At 33.4% G+C, this 19,253-nt stretch overlaps 1 protein-coding gene across 1 annotated transcript; it reads right to left on the bottom strand.

Moving 5' to 3' along the window:
• Positions 1 to 205: 205 nt before the first annotated feature.
• On the bottom strand, positions 206 to 3,578 carry LOC116123198 (TMV resistance protein N-like). The gene is made up of 2 exons (XM_031409003.1): positions 2,900 to 3,578; positions 206 to 399 (listed from the first exon to the last, which is right to left on the bottom strand). Exons 1-2 carry the CDS (start codon positions 3,576 to 3,578, stop codon positions 206 to 208), a joined length of 873 nt encoding a protein of 290 aa, XP_031264863.1.
• Positions 3,579 to 19,253: the final 15,675 nt, after the last annotated feature.

The raw sequence follows: 19,253 nt of genomic DNA, 5'->3' as shown, positions 1-19,253 counted from the left end.
CCCAAACATTTAATACAAAACAAAGAGGAAAAAAACACATTTAAATCTCCAACTTCACAATCACTAGTTCTAAAAATTGGCACCATGCAAGTTTAAAAGTTATATCAATATTACATATTTTCTAATCTTATCTCCAAATTATATCATTATAATATATGTTACAATAGATGAAACCTAAGAGACGATATAATGGAAAAGAAGTTACCTAAAATTGTTTTGGAAAAGCTAGGACAACTTTGTCGGCGGGCCAAGCAACTGTACTACCCACAACATCTTCAATAGAAATCATTCCAGATGCAAGCCTCCACAAAAATTCATTAGGTACCTTGGCTATATCAATCCAAACTCTCATAGCATTAGGTCTAATAGTAACATGATGAACAATTGCTTCTGGATCATCTGATGAAAAACATCATTCAGCTACTACTTCATTAGACCCTTTCCAATCAAGCCAACTAGGAAGAAGTGCTTCGCTTGATAGCCTACATTCTTTTTAGCCAACTTGACAAAGTTCCGTGCACCGTACATGTATGCACCTGTAGCTCTATCAAAAAAAAAAAAAAAAAAATCTGAAACCTTGTTAAGGAAAATCATTATTACTTCATACTAAGAGGTGTGTCTTTTAATATTTTTCTTACCTGATCAAATGCATCCAATCCTTATTCATCATCATTATAGCATTGGTGAAATGTTTGTCCTGATATGACCAATAAATCAAATTCAAATGTAATTCCCTTTTGTTAGGCTATGTTTGTTGCTCATAATGTTTTTTAAGTTTGTGGTGAATTCTAAAACTTAAAAAACTATCTGCTAACCAAATTCTACTAGAATATCCTTTAGTTTTCACATTACTTAATCTACACAATTAACAAAAGCCAAACAATATATGAATAATTATAGGTAAACATGGCAAGAGCATTGTGAATAACAAAGAAACATGAGTTGAGAGAAAAAGAATTAACCAACACAATAACCAATTCATCTACTTTGTTTTAAGGTGCCAATAATTGAATTGCAATTATTTTTTCTCATGTGTTGACAAACAAGCACACAACATCAAGTCATGATTCTCAATCATAACATCATGCAAACTCTAAGCAAAATAGCAAAAATAGGTTCATACTACAAACTATACACATGAAACTTCACTATCAACCGCATATGATATTTACTTCTTTTTACTTAAGTTCTTTTTTGTCATCTTTCTCAAAACCAAATTAAAGGAAAAAAAAAATTAAACATATATGTAATTAAAGTCATAGATCTCCATTTTTATCATAAACAAAACTAAGAACTAATATGCAAACTTTAAAATATATCCTCGTCCCTTCAATTATAAACAACGATCACAATCACGTTTAAAAAATCTTACCCTACATCACAATCATGATCACAATCACTATAAGCTATAACGAAAACATAGCACACCATTTCAAAAATCTTACTCCCAAATCACAAACCCTAATAAAAAAAAAAATATCTTTTCCTTATCTTAAATGCAATTGTTTTTTCTCATGTGCCGCCAAACAAACACACAACATCAATCTAGGCTTCTCAATCAGAACATAAGTTAATTCTAAGCAAATTACCAAATTAAGGTTCATACAACAAACTATAAACATGAAACTTGACTACCAATCGCACATGCTATTTATCCTAAAAGATGTTAAATTTCTGGACCATATAAGGTCATCAATCTGCTTTATATATTAATCCTAGAGTTAACGTAACAATTTGATGTAAACATATATTTGAAAAAAATTAAATTCCTACTCTATGAAGATGAAATGGAGCTGATTATGGTGGAAATGAGTAACCGGCAGCAAGATGGACTGATTTGTGGTGGAAAGAAGACCAATGGACGTTGAAGTTGAAAGATTGCTGGTGAGGGCGCTGGCGACGATGACGAAAATGCTCCAAAACTTCGTGAGAGGTAGATCAAGTCAGAAGGAGTCCAAATATGTGATTGGGAGACGAAAAGACACCAAAAAGTGAGCAAAATCATGCTGGAAAGGTGAAGAGTCACAACGGTGAAATGGCTTTTTCTGGCGAGATTTAAAGTCAACCAAGCTTGCGGAAGGTGGATCTGACCGTAGGGAGTATGGATCGGCCCTTAGGATGTCTAGAAGTCTCTGAAAAATAGAGAAAAGTTGTCGGGAATATGAACGATCGTGGATGAAGGAAGCTTAACGGTCGACAAAATCCAGGAAGGTCTTAGATGATCATAGCTAACCATCGGAGAAGGAAAATGGTTGCTGGAGGTGGAAGTTGGACGGTCATCGGAAAATGGATGAAGATGGGTGGACGTTTTTGGCTTTGCACAACCTTCCATCTTCCTTTTATACTAAAAAAAAAAAGTTAAAAAAAAAATCAGTTTGGCCCCTACGTGAATGAAAAGTGACAAAGCAAACCCCAAATAACATATTTTGACCCCTAAACAATAAAAATGAGACAAAATCAATCTCATTTCATGTTGGCGGGAATAATGTTTTCTTTCCCAGTCAATAATTGGGTTTATGGTAACAATTTTAAAATGTTATTGTATTTTGATTATATAATAACATTATAAAAAACTATTATATTATAAGGTCTTTTGTAACATTTTAAAAATGCTATTGATGATATATATTAATAACATTTTCAAAAAGAGAGTTATCATTGATATAAAATGTGTTATTAAAACTTAAAGTATTACATATAAAAATTGTTATCATAACATTTTAATATCAAATGTTACCATAGATAGTCTATAATAACACTTCAAGAAAAAGTGTTATTATCCAGTGTTACTGTAGATTTTTGTTTGAGTGGGTTTGTTTCCGAATGGTTCATCTCGAAGGAAATTGTAACCTACGAATACATGATCTGAACTAAGATTGTAGGGTTTGGCATTATGTACTTTCAAGGTATAAAGGAACTGACGATATAAATGATAAATCTGATAATGCCTTCAATGATTTGGAATTCTGCGCTCTGACATGTGGAAGCTGTAGTAGCTCTGGTAGAGATTTAAGCTTCTCGCGAAAGCTTACATCCAAAAATTCCAATTTCGAAAGTTTCTTGATACTTGTAGTTGTTGGGATGCTCTCAAAATTGTTTCCACTTAGATTTAATGGATATAGACTGGATAATATGCCTAAATTGTTTGGCAACTTGATGATTTCAGAATCAGATACATCTAAAATCGACGAAGAGCCCAAGCCAGATAAAATTGCTGGTAATCTAAAACCCACCGGCTCTTGACCCTTACATCGCCGCAAGGATAAACTATGAAGTTTTATCAACTTTACTACTGATGATGGTACTTCTTTAATGGCAATATCATTAGCTTCGATTTCCATCAAACCTTCTAAACTTCCCAAGCTGTCAGGCAATTTAGTAAGTTTTGAACAACCTGATAGATAAAGAACTGTAAGAGACATCAACTTAAATATGGTGCTCGGAAGACTCACAAGCCTATAACAATTTTTAAGATCCAATACGAGTAGTCTTGATGGAGACTCAATGAAGGGTATTTCTTGGATTACAGTTCCATCAAAACGTATTCTTTCCATTCTAGAGGAGATCTTTGGAGCCATCTTGAAAGAATAACATCTTCAAGAAATTTTGATTGAATGTTGATGGAAAGACTCGTAAGATTTTCGCAATCTTGTAGATTTAGCATAACTAGCTTCTCAAGATATTGAATGGATGACAGAACCTCAACCAAACGTAAACAACCTTCTAGAATCAAGCTCTGAAGATTTGGGACAATGAGAGATCTGGGATTCTGATCAGGTGCTTGGAGTGACTAAGGTTTATATGTTTTAGCTTTTTAAAATGCTGCAATGAAAAAACAAACACCTGATAATCATAAGTGAAAATAAATTAGCAACACATGGGTCAAAGCTTACTATTAAATTGATGAGTGATCAAATTAGATTGTTAAATCATTTTCTTGTTTGTAATAGGTAAAGATAAACAAATTTGAAATCTAATTTATCCCTTTACATATTGTTTTGAGTTTTACTTAATTTTTTTCCTTTACACATGATGCTAGTGTGCTTGATAGAATTGGTCGTTATAGGCAATGGTTGCGATTATGGCGATGGGCTGATATGAGGTTTCGGACGCCAATAAACAGGACGGCTTGGGGATGTGATTGATTAACTATCGACATGATTCGATGTTGATTAAGCCATTTTCAGCAAGGAAATTAGGAGATATGATTGACTAACTATCAGGGGGTCAAAGTGTAAGATTCAACGAATAGAGGGGTTGAAGAAAACATTAAATTTTATGGATGAAATTATGTATACTTATATAAATTTAAGAAATTGTGGGATATAAGAATGAAAATCCTCACTATACAATGGTAATCTAATGATAATGAGGTAAGGTGATTTATATATTTTTTTTCTCTAAGATATTATTGGTTACAAGCAATCCCTAAACACAAGGGGCCAAGATTGAGGTCTGGTTTCATATGGAATCCTCACCCAGAATAATATTACCCAGAAATATTTATATATCGATAGTGTTACATGCATAAAGTTGAAATCTTAAATTTGTATTTCAACTAATGTGATTAGAGCTGGGCAAGGGATCGGTCCCTTGCGGGCCCAGACCTGGGCTCGTTTGGGACTAGTCCCTTAGGACTGGTCCCAAATGGGACTGGTCACTCATGAGTCCCAGGCCCATGAGAAAAACCAGGACCCGGACCAAGCCTTAGGCCTGGTCGAGACTGGTCCTATGGGCCCATGGGGTTTGGATAATTTTATTTTCCCCCCTCAATTTTTTTTATATTTTGGGGGCAAAAAAAATTTTATAGGGGGTTTTTAGTATTTTTTAGGAGTTGATTAGTAAGTTTCTAAAAATTTAATTAATTTTAAAAAATAATAAATTAATAGTTAATTTTAATTTTTAACATAAATGTAATATTCACATTTCACACATTCACGCTTCACAAATAAACAATTAAATAATTTTTTTATTAAATTATTCATCTTCAATTTCATCGTCAACACTAGTTACATTATTCAAATCTGTATTCTTAAAGAGTTCGAGTAGTTCGAGATCTTCAGGGTGCTGTTGTAGTCTTCTTTCTGCATGAGTCCAATCCCATAAACACGTTATCACTTCAATCATCTCATCGGTTAAAGAACATCTTCTGTCTTCAACAATCCGACCACTCGTTGAAAATGTTGACTCGGATGCAATTGTAGAAACTGGCATAGATAAAATGTCACGTGCCATTTGGGATATAATGGGGAATTGACTTTCTTGTTGGTTCCACCATTGAAGAATATCCATGTCAAGTTGCTCCTCATCGTCATAAAGGTCAAGTCCACCTGTAGGTAGAGTCATCTCATTTAGTCTATGTATGTACGAGCTGGAGCTTCCGCCACGTCCCACACACGCCCACTTGCTCGACCATTGAGGGGGGGCTACATCAAGGTCCTGATCGCCTCTCTAGACGTTACTTCCACTTCCACTTCTACTTCCATTGTATATGTTCTCATATAAAGAAAAAAGCCTACCAATTTGTGTTTAAAGTCAGTCAATAAGACGTATAATCATGTCCTAATAATGGCCTAACTCAGTAATACAACGTTAACTACGGATAATTTAAACTATGATCTAGAAAAAGGCTAATCCATATAAGAATGGAATTCTAACCAATATCTCTTATATTTTTCTCCATACTTGAAAACATTTCACTTAAAATGTTATCATATTATTGATCAAAAGTTTTAGCAATTTGAACTAAATATCAACATAAAATAGTAGTTGGATAATAAATACCACTTAATGTATTAGTAGCATCATAAAAAATTTTAAGAAATGATAAAAAAGTTCACAAACCGCCAATCATCATAGTTGACAACTTCCTCTGGATAGTTCTTCGGTTGACAAAATCTGTAATTTGTTTCGCGGATGGCAAAGCTTTTCCAAATCAAGTAGGTAGATTCCAACAGATAGGCATGTCTGTACATAACTTCAAAGGTCGAACCGGTGGCTCTCTTGCTTACAATATTTGACGACTCCTGCATCTTTTATTGCTACCGCGACGAATAAATCCGATAGCTCTACGCACCCTCTCCATGAATGTATAGCATCTAAACCTGCTTTAACTATCAAATTGATGAGTGACAAGCACATCTCTGGTGATAAATTTGCCTCACCAAGCGGATCCAATTTCTTTTCAAATAAAGAGATTGCCGCGGTGTTAGCAGCTGCACATTAAGATTAGCGCTACAACTCATCAGTAATAAATATTTTGCAAAACTTTAGAATGTAAAATAAATAGTTTCAGCACTATGTTTTTCATATAATGGTTTAAAACCTATCAATTTTTGTTGTAAACCCCAATTATGATCTAAGAAATGAACTGGTATAGTTAAAAAATTAGTTTTTGGTCTACAAGCCCAATGTCTGATGTAAGTGCAATAGATATATTCCTAAAATTTTGAAATTCGTTTTTAAGTTTATTTTATTTTGTTATAAAGTTTTAGTATATCTCTTCTACTTGATTCTACTAACAGGGGTATATGCTGGACAAAATGCAATTTTAACCATATTAACAAAAAAAGGATTTTCAGATAAACAAATGGGAGGTCCGTAGCAACTATATATCTTGTATTTCCCTCGTGCAACATGTATATTGTATTGCCATGTTGAGAGAGTTGAGGATTGTGGATTAAAATTAAGTTGAGTTTGAATTTGTCTACGATCCGATTGAAGATGCATTTATTGGGATACTTCTTCTCTACGTGTCGTCGCATCGTCGAAGTCCCTTCTCAACCCCAATAATGGTTCCACATAAATTACATATCCCACAGATTCTTCCCCTCCCCATTTCTTTGGCCGTTTTGATTTGGTGAAGTATCGCCAGAATCAGACACGAACCTCTTTGACGGTCGGGGGGGTTGGGCTATGTCTGTGCCCGTTGACTCGCAGCTCACATGTGTTTGGCTACACCTCGTCCCGACCGAATATGGTTGGGAATATAGCGCATCCTCTGGAGGAAATGGTGAAAATGGATTGAAGGCTTCAATTTCTTCAGGATGGAACGTAAAACTCATTTGGGGAAGACATTATAAATTTATGATAAAATATAAATAATTAAAATGAAAAGAAATAAATAATAATATATGAAATTATGATGATATTGAAAAATAGAAAAAAATTTGAATAATATAAATAATTATAAATAAATTGAATGAGAAATTGATTGGAGATTTGGAGTAGAGAGATTGAGAGAATGAAAGAATGAGAGATTGATTGGTGTGAAAAAAATTAAAGGTTTTAGGGTTATTTATAGTGTAGTTGTGGGGGGGAAAATGAAAAAAAAAAAATTATAATTATAAGTTTATAACCGTTGGTGTGAGTGACCGTTGGCTACCAGTGTTATAAATAATTTTATAACGTTGGCAGCCAACGGTAAATTTTTTTTTTTAATAATTTTGTAAAATTCTTTATCCTTATAATTTATACTTATTTTAGGGGGTTTAATACAATTTTACAAATGACTAAAATGTAAAAGGCAAAAAAAATTTGGGCCCAGTGGAGGGCCTAGGCCCTCCCCCTTAGGCCTGTCCCGTTTTGGGACCAGGCTCCTAGGACGGGTTTTGGAGCTGGGCTTTTGGGCCCGGTCCCAAATGCCAGCTCTAAATGTGATATTTGATACAGTATCTTAGTATGAGAGATTATTGAATTATATTGCCAAATCAACTACCACATAAATTGGGATACAAAGTTGATATGTATAGCTATACTCTTTATATAAGATAGATAGATAGATAGTAGGTTTAAGCAGTGGCGGAGCCAAAAATTTAAGCAAGGTGGGGCGAAATTCAAAAAATAATATATTTCAAAAAATTATAATGATAAATATAGAAACTTTAATTTTTATTGTTAATATTCTTTGTTTAATACAATTATAATTTTGTCTAATATATGGTAAGGCAAATAAAGGAAATCATATTAACATGGGAAATATATAAAAAAGTCCTAATTTTCTAAAGGTAAATTAAACTAAAGAAACTAAGTAAAATATCATTCATATGGTAATAAAGACCGTAAGCTTCTCGCAACTTTAATTTTTTTAAGTTTGTATAAATTTGTTTTATTTATTTATGATATAAAATTCTATTTATTTTGTTTTTCGGCTTAATTATTGAATTGAGAAATGAGTAATTAATTTGTATATGATGGGTCTTATTTATAAATTATAATTTTGTTTAGTTTGTTTTTGAACTTGACTGGATTGGGTAAAAATTAGAGAGCTAAGTGATTTTTGCTGGTTTGGGACCTTGGGTTTATTTGAAGGGATAATTAAAATTATGTAAAGTATTGGGGTCTAAATGGAACAACCTTCAGATTTTTTTAAAGCCCAGGGAGGGCGCTAGCCCACCCTAGGCCTGAATTGGGTGATGCCTTTATCTCAAGTATGGAGCTAGGAAATTGTATATATATTGTGTGAAAGTTCTTCTACATTAGTTGATACTGCATAGGGGTTTGCCTAGAATTAAAGAGTAAAAATCAATGGTTTTAACAAATAAGTGGGGTAAAATTAATTTAAGGGTGAAATTGAATATTCTTGTTGGTAAAATTTAAAATTTGTTGCGGGACCTAGAGGGCCGGGTAATAGTTTGGTATTTGCTTATCGGTTACCCCTTTTATTGTGTTAGCTAATGTTTAACAATTTATAGCAATAATAAGTAAATGAAACTCATACATATGTGAAAAGCAAAAGCTAAGAGTTGGTCTCTCACCGTTTTTTTCCTTAATACATGATAAATATCTTTATGATGTCATAATCTGTTACGTCTGTTTGGATCTTTAGATTCTTGCTTAACCATGTTCTAGCCCAAGTCTTGTAATAGATCGTTCATTCTAATTTTTCAATCATTCGTTATAGTTATGAGGGACTTGTCAATGAGTACACTTACTTTGATCTCTGAATCAAATCCACTTGCATTAAGGATTTCAATTACATGGTTATATTGGCCCCTACAAAAAAAAAAAAATCTAAAAATATATTTTTCTCTTCATCATCTAATCCATCATAACTTATTTTTAGCACATCCTGAACTTTTGAATTAAAAATTCTTTTCAGTTTATGCAACGCACTTTCCCATTTTGGCCTTGTCTTGCCAAATAACAAGCCACCCAAAACTTTAAGAGCTAATGGAGTAACTTTAGCAAATGTTATCATCTTTTTTGATAGCTTCATGTAGTCTACAATTGGATGATTTAGTTTGAAAGCATGCCAACTAAAAAGTTCAAGAGCTTGAGTATCTAGTAATCCCTTAACCTCATTATGTTTGCATGATCCACTCCACAATTTTTTAGCACTTATTTATCACTTCTTGTTACAATTATTCAACTTCTAGACCAAACCATTTAAGAATTAAAATCTCCAATTAATTTTTCTATTTGTTCTGAGCATGTCACATCATAAAAAACAATGAGTATCCTTTTATTGCAGAGTCGACTTTTCATGAAGGTGGACTCTAAAACAATGTTTTAAAACTGAACCGTTCCTTGACCCGGTCAAACAACTGGTTCCGAGATTGACAGATCCAATCAGTTGGACCGGGTCGGTCTTACCGCTATACAACAAACCCATCTCTAAACAATTAACATAAGTCTTTATAAGTTTAAAAACTAGCAAACACACCCCCAAAACTTACCCATAAGTCCCTATAAGTTTGAATTAAAACAAACGCATCCTACAACTTTTATTATTAATTATTTTTTTCTCTCTCCCTATCACTTTCTTCTTTCTCCTTTTTTCTCTTTCCCCATCACTTTCTTCTTTCTCCTTTTTTCTCTCTCCCCGTCTCTTTCTTATTTCTTTTATCACTTTCTCCTCTTTCTCTACTGTAACTTTTTTCTCTCCTCTCTTTCTTCTTCTTTCTTCTTTTCTTTCTTCTAATCTTCTTCCTTCCTCTTTCTCTTCGTCTCCTCTTCTCTTTCTTCTTTTTTCCCCTCCCCCTTACTTCACTTGACAAACAAGAAGGCATTAGTCGTCGCAATCTGGCCAAACGAGGTCCAAATCGGACCAACCACTTCTTACTTCTCCTCCCCTTACTTCTTCTTTACACTGTAGATTTTAGAATAAGTAAAGAAGAATAGAAGATGAAAATAGAAGACGCAATTTGATCTTTGGATATGAAAATGGTATTGAAATGAAATGGAGAATGCTTATTGGCTCAACTGGTATTGAAATAAAATGGTGTTGCAAATCTGGTTTAGAATTAGGAATAAGATTTTTTTAGGGATCATATGAACCCCAAAATAGTGAACCGTTTTAAGCCCTAGGTTGGTTGGACTGGCAAATTTTGTACTATTTCATCGATCAATTATCGGTTTAAAGTGGGTTTTATGTTAATTCTGGTTTTTATGTTAACTCGGACTGGATTCAAGGCCGACTCCCAATCGAATTGGTCAGACTGGTCGATCCGGTCCGGGTTTTAAAATAGTATTCTAAAATACAATATGTCTTCTAATATTGTAGAAAATAAGTTCTCGACTCAAACGAACTAATCCAATTTTTTCTAACTCTTCTCTTACATTATTTTGAAAGTAACAACTTTCAAATTGACCCAAGATTTTGGTGAATATTACACGAGCAAGAGTTATCTTACCTATCCCTCCCATACCCCAAATTCCTAAACTAAAAAACATTATTCAACTCCATTCTTAATTCAATTTTCTTGATGCATAATTCTACTCCAACCAATTTCTTGTTATCACTCAAGGGCACATGATTCAATACTCTAAATTTTTATTTTTTGACAATATCCTCTATTAATGCAGTTTCAGGCCTAGCAAAAGCAAATATGAAACCCAATTGTAATTAAGTTTTTTATAAAACAAAAGGTTTGCTTTAGGTTGGTGATGGAATCCTTGGCTGGTGGATTTTTCCTTTAGGCCTTTGATTATTAGACATTTGTTTATCTCTTTTATTCTTGTATTGATTACTTGTCTTGTGGAGGGCGTTTTATCCAATTCCAAAGGGGAAGCTACTCCCCAATTGAAGATTGGTGGTTGAAGCTCAATTGGCTTGATACATAGTCTCCTAAACTCACTCAAAATACTCACAAATAGATCATTTACACACTAATTTTGTATGGTTATTTGAGTGGTTATCAGCTGAATCCACATATCTGAATTTTTCACATATTGTAATACTCAAAACTTTATATGTCATGCTCCTTAGCACTTCTAGAAGGGTTATTGAACCATTATAAAGAAGGCTACAAACTGACATGAATATTAGATTTATGTTTTTCGAAGGGTTATTTGATTGTGGTTGTGGTTGCCCTAAATTTACCACAACTTAATATGGGCTCTTGATAGACTTTGTTTTATTGTATATGGGCTCCTATGGAATTAGTGTCGTATGAAAACTTGTTTACATGGTTCATTTTAACTTCTATTAGGATTCATAAGTTTGTCCTCGCCATTACTCTGCCCAGGCAGTCCTGGATAAAGGTTACGCAAATAATTTGCGATTAAGTTTCCAATGTGTTTGCTGCTTTTTTGTCACTTGAATAATGAACAAATGATGCGTTTGATTTCAATCCTCATAACATAGTCCAAATAATAAAACCAAAATTTGGAAAATCTTGGTAAGTTGAGTCCATTCAAACTAAAAATGTAAGGACATTCAAGCTGACAGGTTTCAGAATACATGATTAATGAATAATAATTCTGTCTTTCTTTATTATAGATATTGATAAGATAAATAAATATCCATAAACTATACACATAATCCTTGCACGCTCCAAACACCAATTAAAATAAAAAAGCAAAATAAACTTTGTTATGTGAAAGAATTTCAATCATAGTTACATAAAAACAGAAAGACTAAATTGCCCCTTTTTTAAACCCACACATATGCCCAGTCCCACTTGAACCGTTATTGTGTTGGCTAAAGCCAGGTTCCTCCTTTAGCAATACTTTCCTTGCAGACCCACAATCCAAGTCTAAACCTAGAGGCTCAAAAGCTTAAATATCTCGACCCAATCAATTTAATTTTTTACTCAAAAATATAAAGCTGATGGGGTGTGACACAATCTAAATCTAAGCCTAAAGACCCAACAGCTTCGGGCGTGTTTGGTTCATTATTCCTATCCATATTCCTAATCTTATTCTCCAAATAATCTTTGGCACATTATTCCAGAAATATTACCCAATTTTTTGTAATTACTTTTAGACCCCATAAGGTTATTAATTTCATTAAATACCCCCTAAAAAAAGTTTAAAAAATAACAAAAACACTCCCGTGACCCATACTTGGTAGATTCTGGCAACCACCGTCGGTGGTAGCCGGAATCTGCTACAACGGTGAATTACTGACCGAAACTAGCCGGTAATTCACCGATCTAGCCTTTTCCAACCAGATCCACAATGGATCTGGCCGGAAAAGGCCAGATCTGGCCGTCGTTGACCGAAAACGACGGCCATATCTTTGGCCGTCGTTGACAGTCAAAGATGGCCGTCATTTTGGCCTTTTCTGGCTGTCGATTGCCATAGCAAGCCGTAGATTTGGCATTTTCCGACCAGATCTGCAGAAAAGGCTATAACGATGCATTACGACACAGATTTGACCGGTCTGTGTCGTAACGCGATTTTCAACCAGATTCCGACAGTGGTGGCCGGAATCTAGCACTGCAGGTGATAGGGGTATTTTTGTCATTTTATATGTTTGGGTATTTAATTAAATTAGTAAACCTATGGGCTTTTTTTATACATTTTTAAATTTTACCTCGTAATACTCTCCTATTCAACTACCCAGTATTATTCCCAAAATCCTATCCAAAATAATGAACCAAACGCACCCTTCAATATCTCAACCCAATCAATTCAATTTTTTTTCTCAAAAATTCAAAACTGATAGAGTGTGATGAGTTCCACATAAAATAAAATGGAACTCACCCATTAAGTCTTATGTTCTTGAGAATATCATGATCAACACATTTGGGCTTTCCAATATAAGAGTACATAACACTAGCAATTTTTCCCTGCACACCGCCTAGTCACTCCAACTCCAACGACTCTTTTTTTCTTATTTTATATGGACTCCAAACCAAAAACCAAACAAACCCTAATCTATTTAAATTCTTCCTCAATTTGAATCAAGTCAATGGAAAGCGCACATGTGAGTTTGATTAATTTGAAGATGAGATATAAAATTCTCTTTTTTGTTTTTGAGTTTGATTAAATATGGTTTTGATTTTTCATTACATGTATTTTCAAAATTATGCTCTTGCTTGCTTTCTTTATCAATTTGATTAATTCTTGATTAATATGAAGATGAGGTATAAAATTCTCTTTTATTTTTTATTTTTTTTTACTAATTTTGTGAATTTGATTAATTCTTGATTTTGGTTTTGATTTTCAAAATCAATAATACTACCACTCACAACTTTTTTATATAAACTTTCTCTCACAAACTTATGTAACAAAAGATGATTTAGTGATTTTAAATTTAAAATAAATTTTCATCAAATCATCTTTTGCCATATAAGTTTGTGAGATAAAGTTTATATAAAAAGGTTGTGGGTGAAGTATTACTCTTTCAAAAAAAAAAATGCCTCTTGCTTACTTTCTTTATCAATCAATTGCACTCTCTATCTACTTTTGCGTTTCATGTTTCAAAAATCTGATTACGTCATTTGAAAAAATATTTGAAATTTTGATACATGTTAGGGTTTGTTTTATGTATGTGAAGTATTATTAGTGTTTTCTTTGGTTCAGATTTGAGAATGAAAAGCCTTTATTTTCTATTTGTTGATTAAAATAGTGATTTTCTATAATTAGATGTCTACTTTAGCTAAAAATAAAAATTTTAAACAAAAAAACCCCTCTTTGTTTCCTCCCTCTGGTACAAGTATGTTGTATTCACAAATTGATTTGTTTCTACACACAAGACATACAGTTTTATGGTGTTTTTTCTTTTTTTCTTTTTTTAATGATTTTTCGGTTGCATTCAGCGATTTATTTTGGTCATCGTTAGCTAGGGTTGAATACAACTTGACTGAAGCTAGTGGAACTTGCCATGTATAAGTTTGTGGCCCATATTGATTTTGGTGGGATCTCTTGTAGGTTCGTGCAAAGCACATGGAAGTCTACTTTCATAAGGAAGGACTGTCCTTGAATGCTACAATTGTGGATGCCGAAATGTATTCCTTCTTGGATTTGTATCAGCTAAAACGGAGAGTGTTGTTGTACCTCTCTATAGGGAACCTTGCTTGAATGTAAATGCATTGAAGGACATGAATTGGGATCTGAGTTAGTGGTGCCCCTTTCATTGCTTTTAATTAATTGGTAGTATACTCTTGTTTGATTATATTGATACATTGTTTTAAATTTATACATTAATACATGTTTTATTTTCAAGAATTTCTTTCATCCTTACAGAATGGTTAATGTTGATTTCTTCATTAAAAACTGGGATTCCTATACATATATAATTTGCTTAACTTTGATATTCGACCGTATATAGTGCAAAGAGGGCTTTTTGGCTATCGCACTAAGGCGGCTTCTCCCAGAAAATTACCTTGGCAGTGATGAATCCCGTTGTTGCATTTCTATGAGTGAGTGGCACTCATAGAGTTAGGAACCACGTATCAAGCTTTATTGTGTTGATAGGTGTGCTTCTTGGTGGTTTACTGATACCATTTTGTGTCTCTTTTCATCGTTCTCACTTAATGCATCTTGTTTCTCTCCTTTTTGGATATCAATGTCTTGATTTTTTAATCTTATATCTTCTTTCTGTGTTGAGGTAATACAACCATTCTTCTCCCTTTCCTAGTATTGAGTCTGAACCATTTAAAAAAGGTGAATACCTGGTCTAAGTATCCTTTTCATCTTAGTTTGTAGACAAAGGATGCAAATATCAGGAGTTCCTTTTGCCTGGAAAAGGAAAAACTTTTGTGATTTCTGTGTGCCTGCTATTTGTATATTCCTTACTGCCTTCTTACATTGTTTCCTTCCAACAAAAATGTTATTTCAATTGACTTCCTGATCGGGCTAATGGTAAAGTTGTAATTTTGGGACCCACTACTTAAGAAGTTGAATGTTTCTAGACATTGTGTTCTACTCTTTGCTCAAATGACCCATACTTGAAAACTTACAGGTTTGCTTTCCAATTCCTAATGATGTTAAAATTTACATCTTCAAAATGAGTGCTGAAGCTAGTTGATTTTGACAACTATAGTTATCGTTTTTCACATGCAAAGTACAGAGTTGTTGCAATTACGAAAATATTCCAAGGAGCGTCCTTACAAAGATATTTTGTTTAAAATTTTTATTTTTAATTAAAATAGACATCTAATTATAGAAAATCACCACTTTAATCACCCAATACAAAGTAAAGGCTTTTCATTCTCAACCCCAAACCAAAGAAAACACCAATAATACTATACAAAAGCAATACTACTATACGTACACAAAAGAAACCATAACATGCATCAAAATTTCAAATTTTTTTCTATTGACACAATCAGATTTCTGAATTATGAAACGCAACCAAAATAAAATAGAGACATAATTTTGAAAATCAAAACCAAAATCAAGAATTAATCGAACTTACAAAATTAGTAAAAAAACAAAAGAGAGAATTTCTTACCTCATCTTCAAATTAATCAATAATTAATCAAACTAATAAAGAAAACAAACAAGAGCCATAATTTTGAAAACACGCGTAATGGAAAATCAAAACCAAAATCAATAATTATTCAAGCTGAAAAACAAAAGAGAGAATTTCATACCTCATATTTAAATTAATCAAACTTACATGTAGGCTTTTCATTGACTTGATTCAAATTGGGAAAGAATTAAAATATATTAGGGTTTGTTTGGTTTTGTTCGGAATCCATATAAAAGAAACAAAAAAAAAAAAAAAAGGTGCCTGGAGTGACTGTGAGGCGTGCACGAAAAGTTTCTAGTGTTATGTGCTCTTATAATGGAAAGTCCACAGGGTGAGTTCCATTTATTTAATGTAGAACTCATCACACACGGCTTTGTATTTTTTAAGAAAAAAATTGAATTGATTGGGCTATGACATTGAAGCTTTTTGGCTTCTAGACTTAGATTTGGATTGTGTCACACTATATCAGTTTTGTATTTTTGAGAAAAAAAAAATTGAATTGATTGGAATTCCTGATATAAGAAAGAAACATCGTAAAGTTGTGTGATAAGAGCATAAAAGAGCCAATAATATAACAGCTGTAAAACATCTTACCTGCCCTTGGCTCTGCTTCGCCATGTGGTATGCAATAGCTGCAGAAGTGACAGTTGTCCCTGTGCCAGGTGGACCTTGAATTAAGCTTATAGGCCTCTGAAGGACACTCTTTACAACAAATACCTAATCCATTGAGAAAGGTAAGGACAACCCCACCAAACAAAAGAATCTAGCTCAAAGAGCACAGACTAATTTATGGCTATAATAATATTCCTAGTAATGAAATATTCTCACAAAAAAAGATTACAGAAACTTGCATGCAAACATGAAATTATTTCAGAGATACTAAACCTAAAGCAAAATGTTCCTGTAATAATGGCTAAAGTGTAGCATATTTTGTTACAATTAGGTAATATAAATGCATTGAAAGAAAATTAATAATCATCACAGCACATTACCGGATAAAAAAGTCTACTACCCAAAATCTAGAGTGTAAATTTTTGCATTTACATGAAATATGTACCATAATCAACTTGTCAATCCACAATTTTTTGTTAATATGCACCTAAAGCCACAGTCCTCAAAGAACTTGCAAATGTAAGTGTGGCCCATGATACACAATTCTGATAGCTACATATGTTTTAACATTGCTCCATTTGCATTTTCCACTTAAGAAAAAAAAAAAAAATCTATTTTAGACTCACCTTCCAACTTCAGGGCTATAACCAATAACATAGTAAGTGAGGGCAGTCCAAACAAAAGCTTCCAAAACTGAAAGTGGAGCCTTGAGGATACTAGTTGGCATTGCATTAGCCCAGGCAGGATAGAAGCACAAATCTCTCCGTTTATAAAAAACTGCAAGTCTTGGGACTGTCATGCTTAGCTCTGAAAATCCATCAACAAGGAGAATAATGAGCGCATAGAATAAAGATCCCATATAGTAATTTACATCAATAACACCAACAGCCATTTGAGTACGTAGAAACACCGTCACTGTTATTGAAGCTATGATAACTGGCTGCGCAGACAAAGAATGCAAAATTACTTCCAGATTAGAAGGCACATATAAGTGCATCAATCAATAAATCATGTAATCAATATTTTTCCAGTCTTCAATATATTGAAACTTAAAAGCTTTAGAGACGAAACCTTACCCCATGTATGATGTCATTCGACAATGCCCATCCAATGGGCTTAAATAATAACAATATCGGAAAGATATATTGAAACTTAAAGCTTTAGAGACAAAGCCTTACCACATCCTCATGAAGAATGGGCTTAGACAATAATCATCTGGGAAAATTGTAAGGAGGGAAATTGTGCTCCTCAACAGCTCTGTTTCCCTGCACAAGGTGAGATGGAAAAAGTTAATCTTCATCTATTTTGTAAGACCCAAAATTCTAATAGGAGAGGACATTGAAAATTCTAGGCAGCTGTTTCTACCTTTTAATATCTTGGTCATCGCCCAAGTTAACATGCAAATGCAAAGTTGAAGACATGCCTTGGTCACCCTCATGAAGACTATTTTGCTTTCTGGTAGAGTTTAGATAATAGGTTAGCAAGAGCCAAGAGATTGAAGACAAAATAAAAAACACTCATAAGCTTCAATTCAAGTGATTGTTGTTCATTTATATGCAGATGCAAGTACCCATTTAAATGAAAAAGTATACTGTAATTAATTTTATGACCTACTCTTAACATTCGTCATAAATCACCACTTCATATATGGGTAATGGCAATTGCCCCTCTAACAATAAGAATAGACCTCTGTCAAATCTGAAACAGGAAATATGTTAAATGGAAATCATACTCTAAGGAGATCAATAATGAATAAACAAGATCAATAAACAGAATAAGAAAGACAAACCTCCAAGTCCTGCTAATGGGACAAGCTTTTGTACAATTATTTATTTTTTTATTTTTTTTCTTTTTCTTTTGAAACGTCTGATATGAGGAGCCTTTTTTGAAAGACAATCGCCTCATAAAAATGAAAAAGAAAAAATGAAACAAATCTTGCACCATCTTGTTTAGTTTTTTATGACAAAGCAGAAGATGCAAGAAAAAGAAGAACACCCAGAAACTGTATATGTATATATATATATACGAGAGAGAGAGAGAGAGAGAGAGACGGAAGAGGTTGGCTTGAAATAAGTAATGAAAAATAGAGAGATGAATAAGCAGTAGTAGGTCAGCTGTAGACGCTGCAAACATGGGCTTATGTTTTGGTTAATTGATGGGGAAATCAGACATGTGGACCGTTGATCTGGTAATTGACCTTGACCGTGTAATGTGGAGTTAATGATGACGGAACTGAACTGACGGATTTACATTCAAATTCAGATTGATTTTATTTCAAATAAATTAAATGAGAGATATTCTACCGTTGAAGTTGAACTTTCTGAGTTAGGGTCATTTGGTTCATTATTTTAAGAAAAATAATATCCTTATAAAGACTCGTACAAAGAGGGCTATAAAGTAACATCAAAAAAAAAAAACAAAAATATAAGAAAAAACAGAAAAAGAGAGAGAGAGAGAGAGAGAAATCATGAAAATCAATGGTGGGGATTATCTTCGTATACCCCTTTTATATGTATCTTTGTAAAACTAGCATTGCTCTTATTTTAATATCTTTTAGAATAATATTTAAAAAAAAAAAGTTAAATTGGGTAGGTATTACAATATAGAATCTAAAAATTAACAAAAATATCCTTTATGTTTGTTTATTTACTAAACACCTCCATAATAAAATATTAAAAGTTAACAAAAACACCCCTAACTCACCCATTAAATACGGACAGCAGGCCACCACCGCCGAAGGGTGGCCAAAGTAGCCGTATTGGTGCATGACTGGCTGGATCTTGCCAGTCGTGCACCGATATGGCCTTTTCCGGCCAGATCCATGGTGGATCTGAAAAGGCCAGATCTACGGTTAGATCTAGTCATTGACTGCCAGATCTAGCCACATTTGGTCGTCAACAACGGCCAAAGATACGGCTGTCGTTGATGGTCAACGACCACTATATCTTGGCCGTCGTTGACGACTGGCTACTACTAGATCTTTGATCATAGATCT

Source organism: Pistacia vera, unplaced genomic scaffold (genome assembly GCF_008641045.1).
Source record: "Pistacia vera cultivar Batoury unplaced genomic scaffold, PisVer_v2 Contig1027, whole genome shotgun sequence".
In the NCBI taxonomy this organism is placed as follows: Eukaryota; Viridiplantae; Streptophyta; class Magnoliopsida; order Sapindales; family Anacardiaceae; genus Pistacia; species Pistacia vera.
Note: the sequence above shows the minus strand (reverse complement) of the source record. Positions and strands in the feature narration are given on the sequence as shown.

Excerpts from the sequence above, each read along its gene's own strand:
- LOC116123198 (XM_031409003.1), bottom strand. The coding sequence starts at position 3,578 with ATGGCTCCAAAGATCTCCTCTAGAATGGAAAGAATACGTTTTGATGGA. Across the intron at positions 400-2,899 it reads AGTTCCTTTATACCTTGAAA|ATGATCCAGAAGCAATTGTT; the intron begins GTACATAATGCC and ends GTTTTTCATCAG.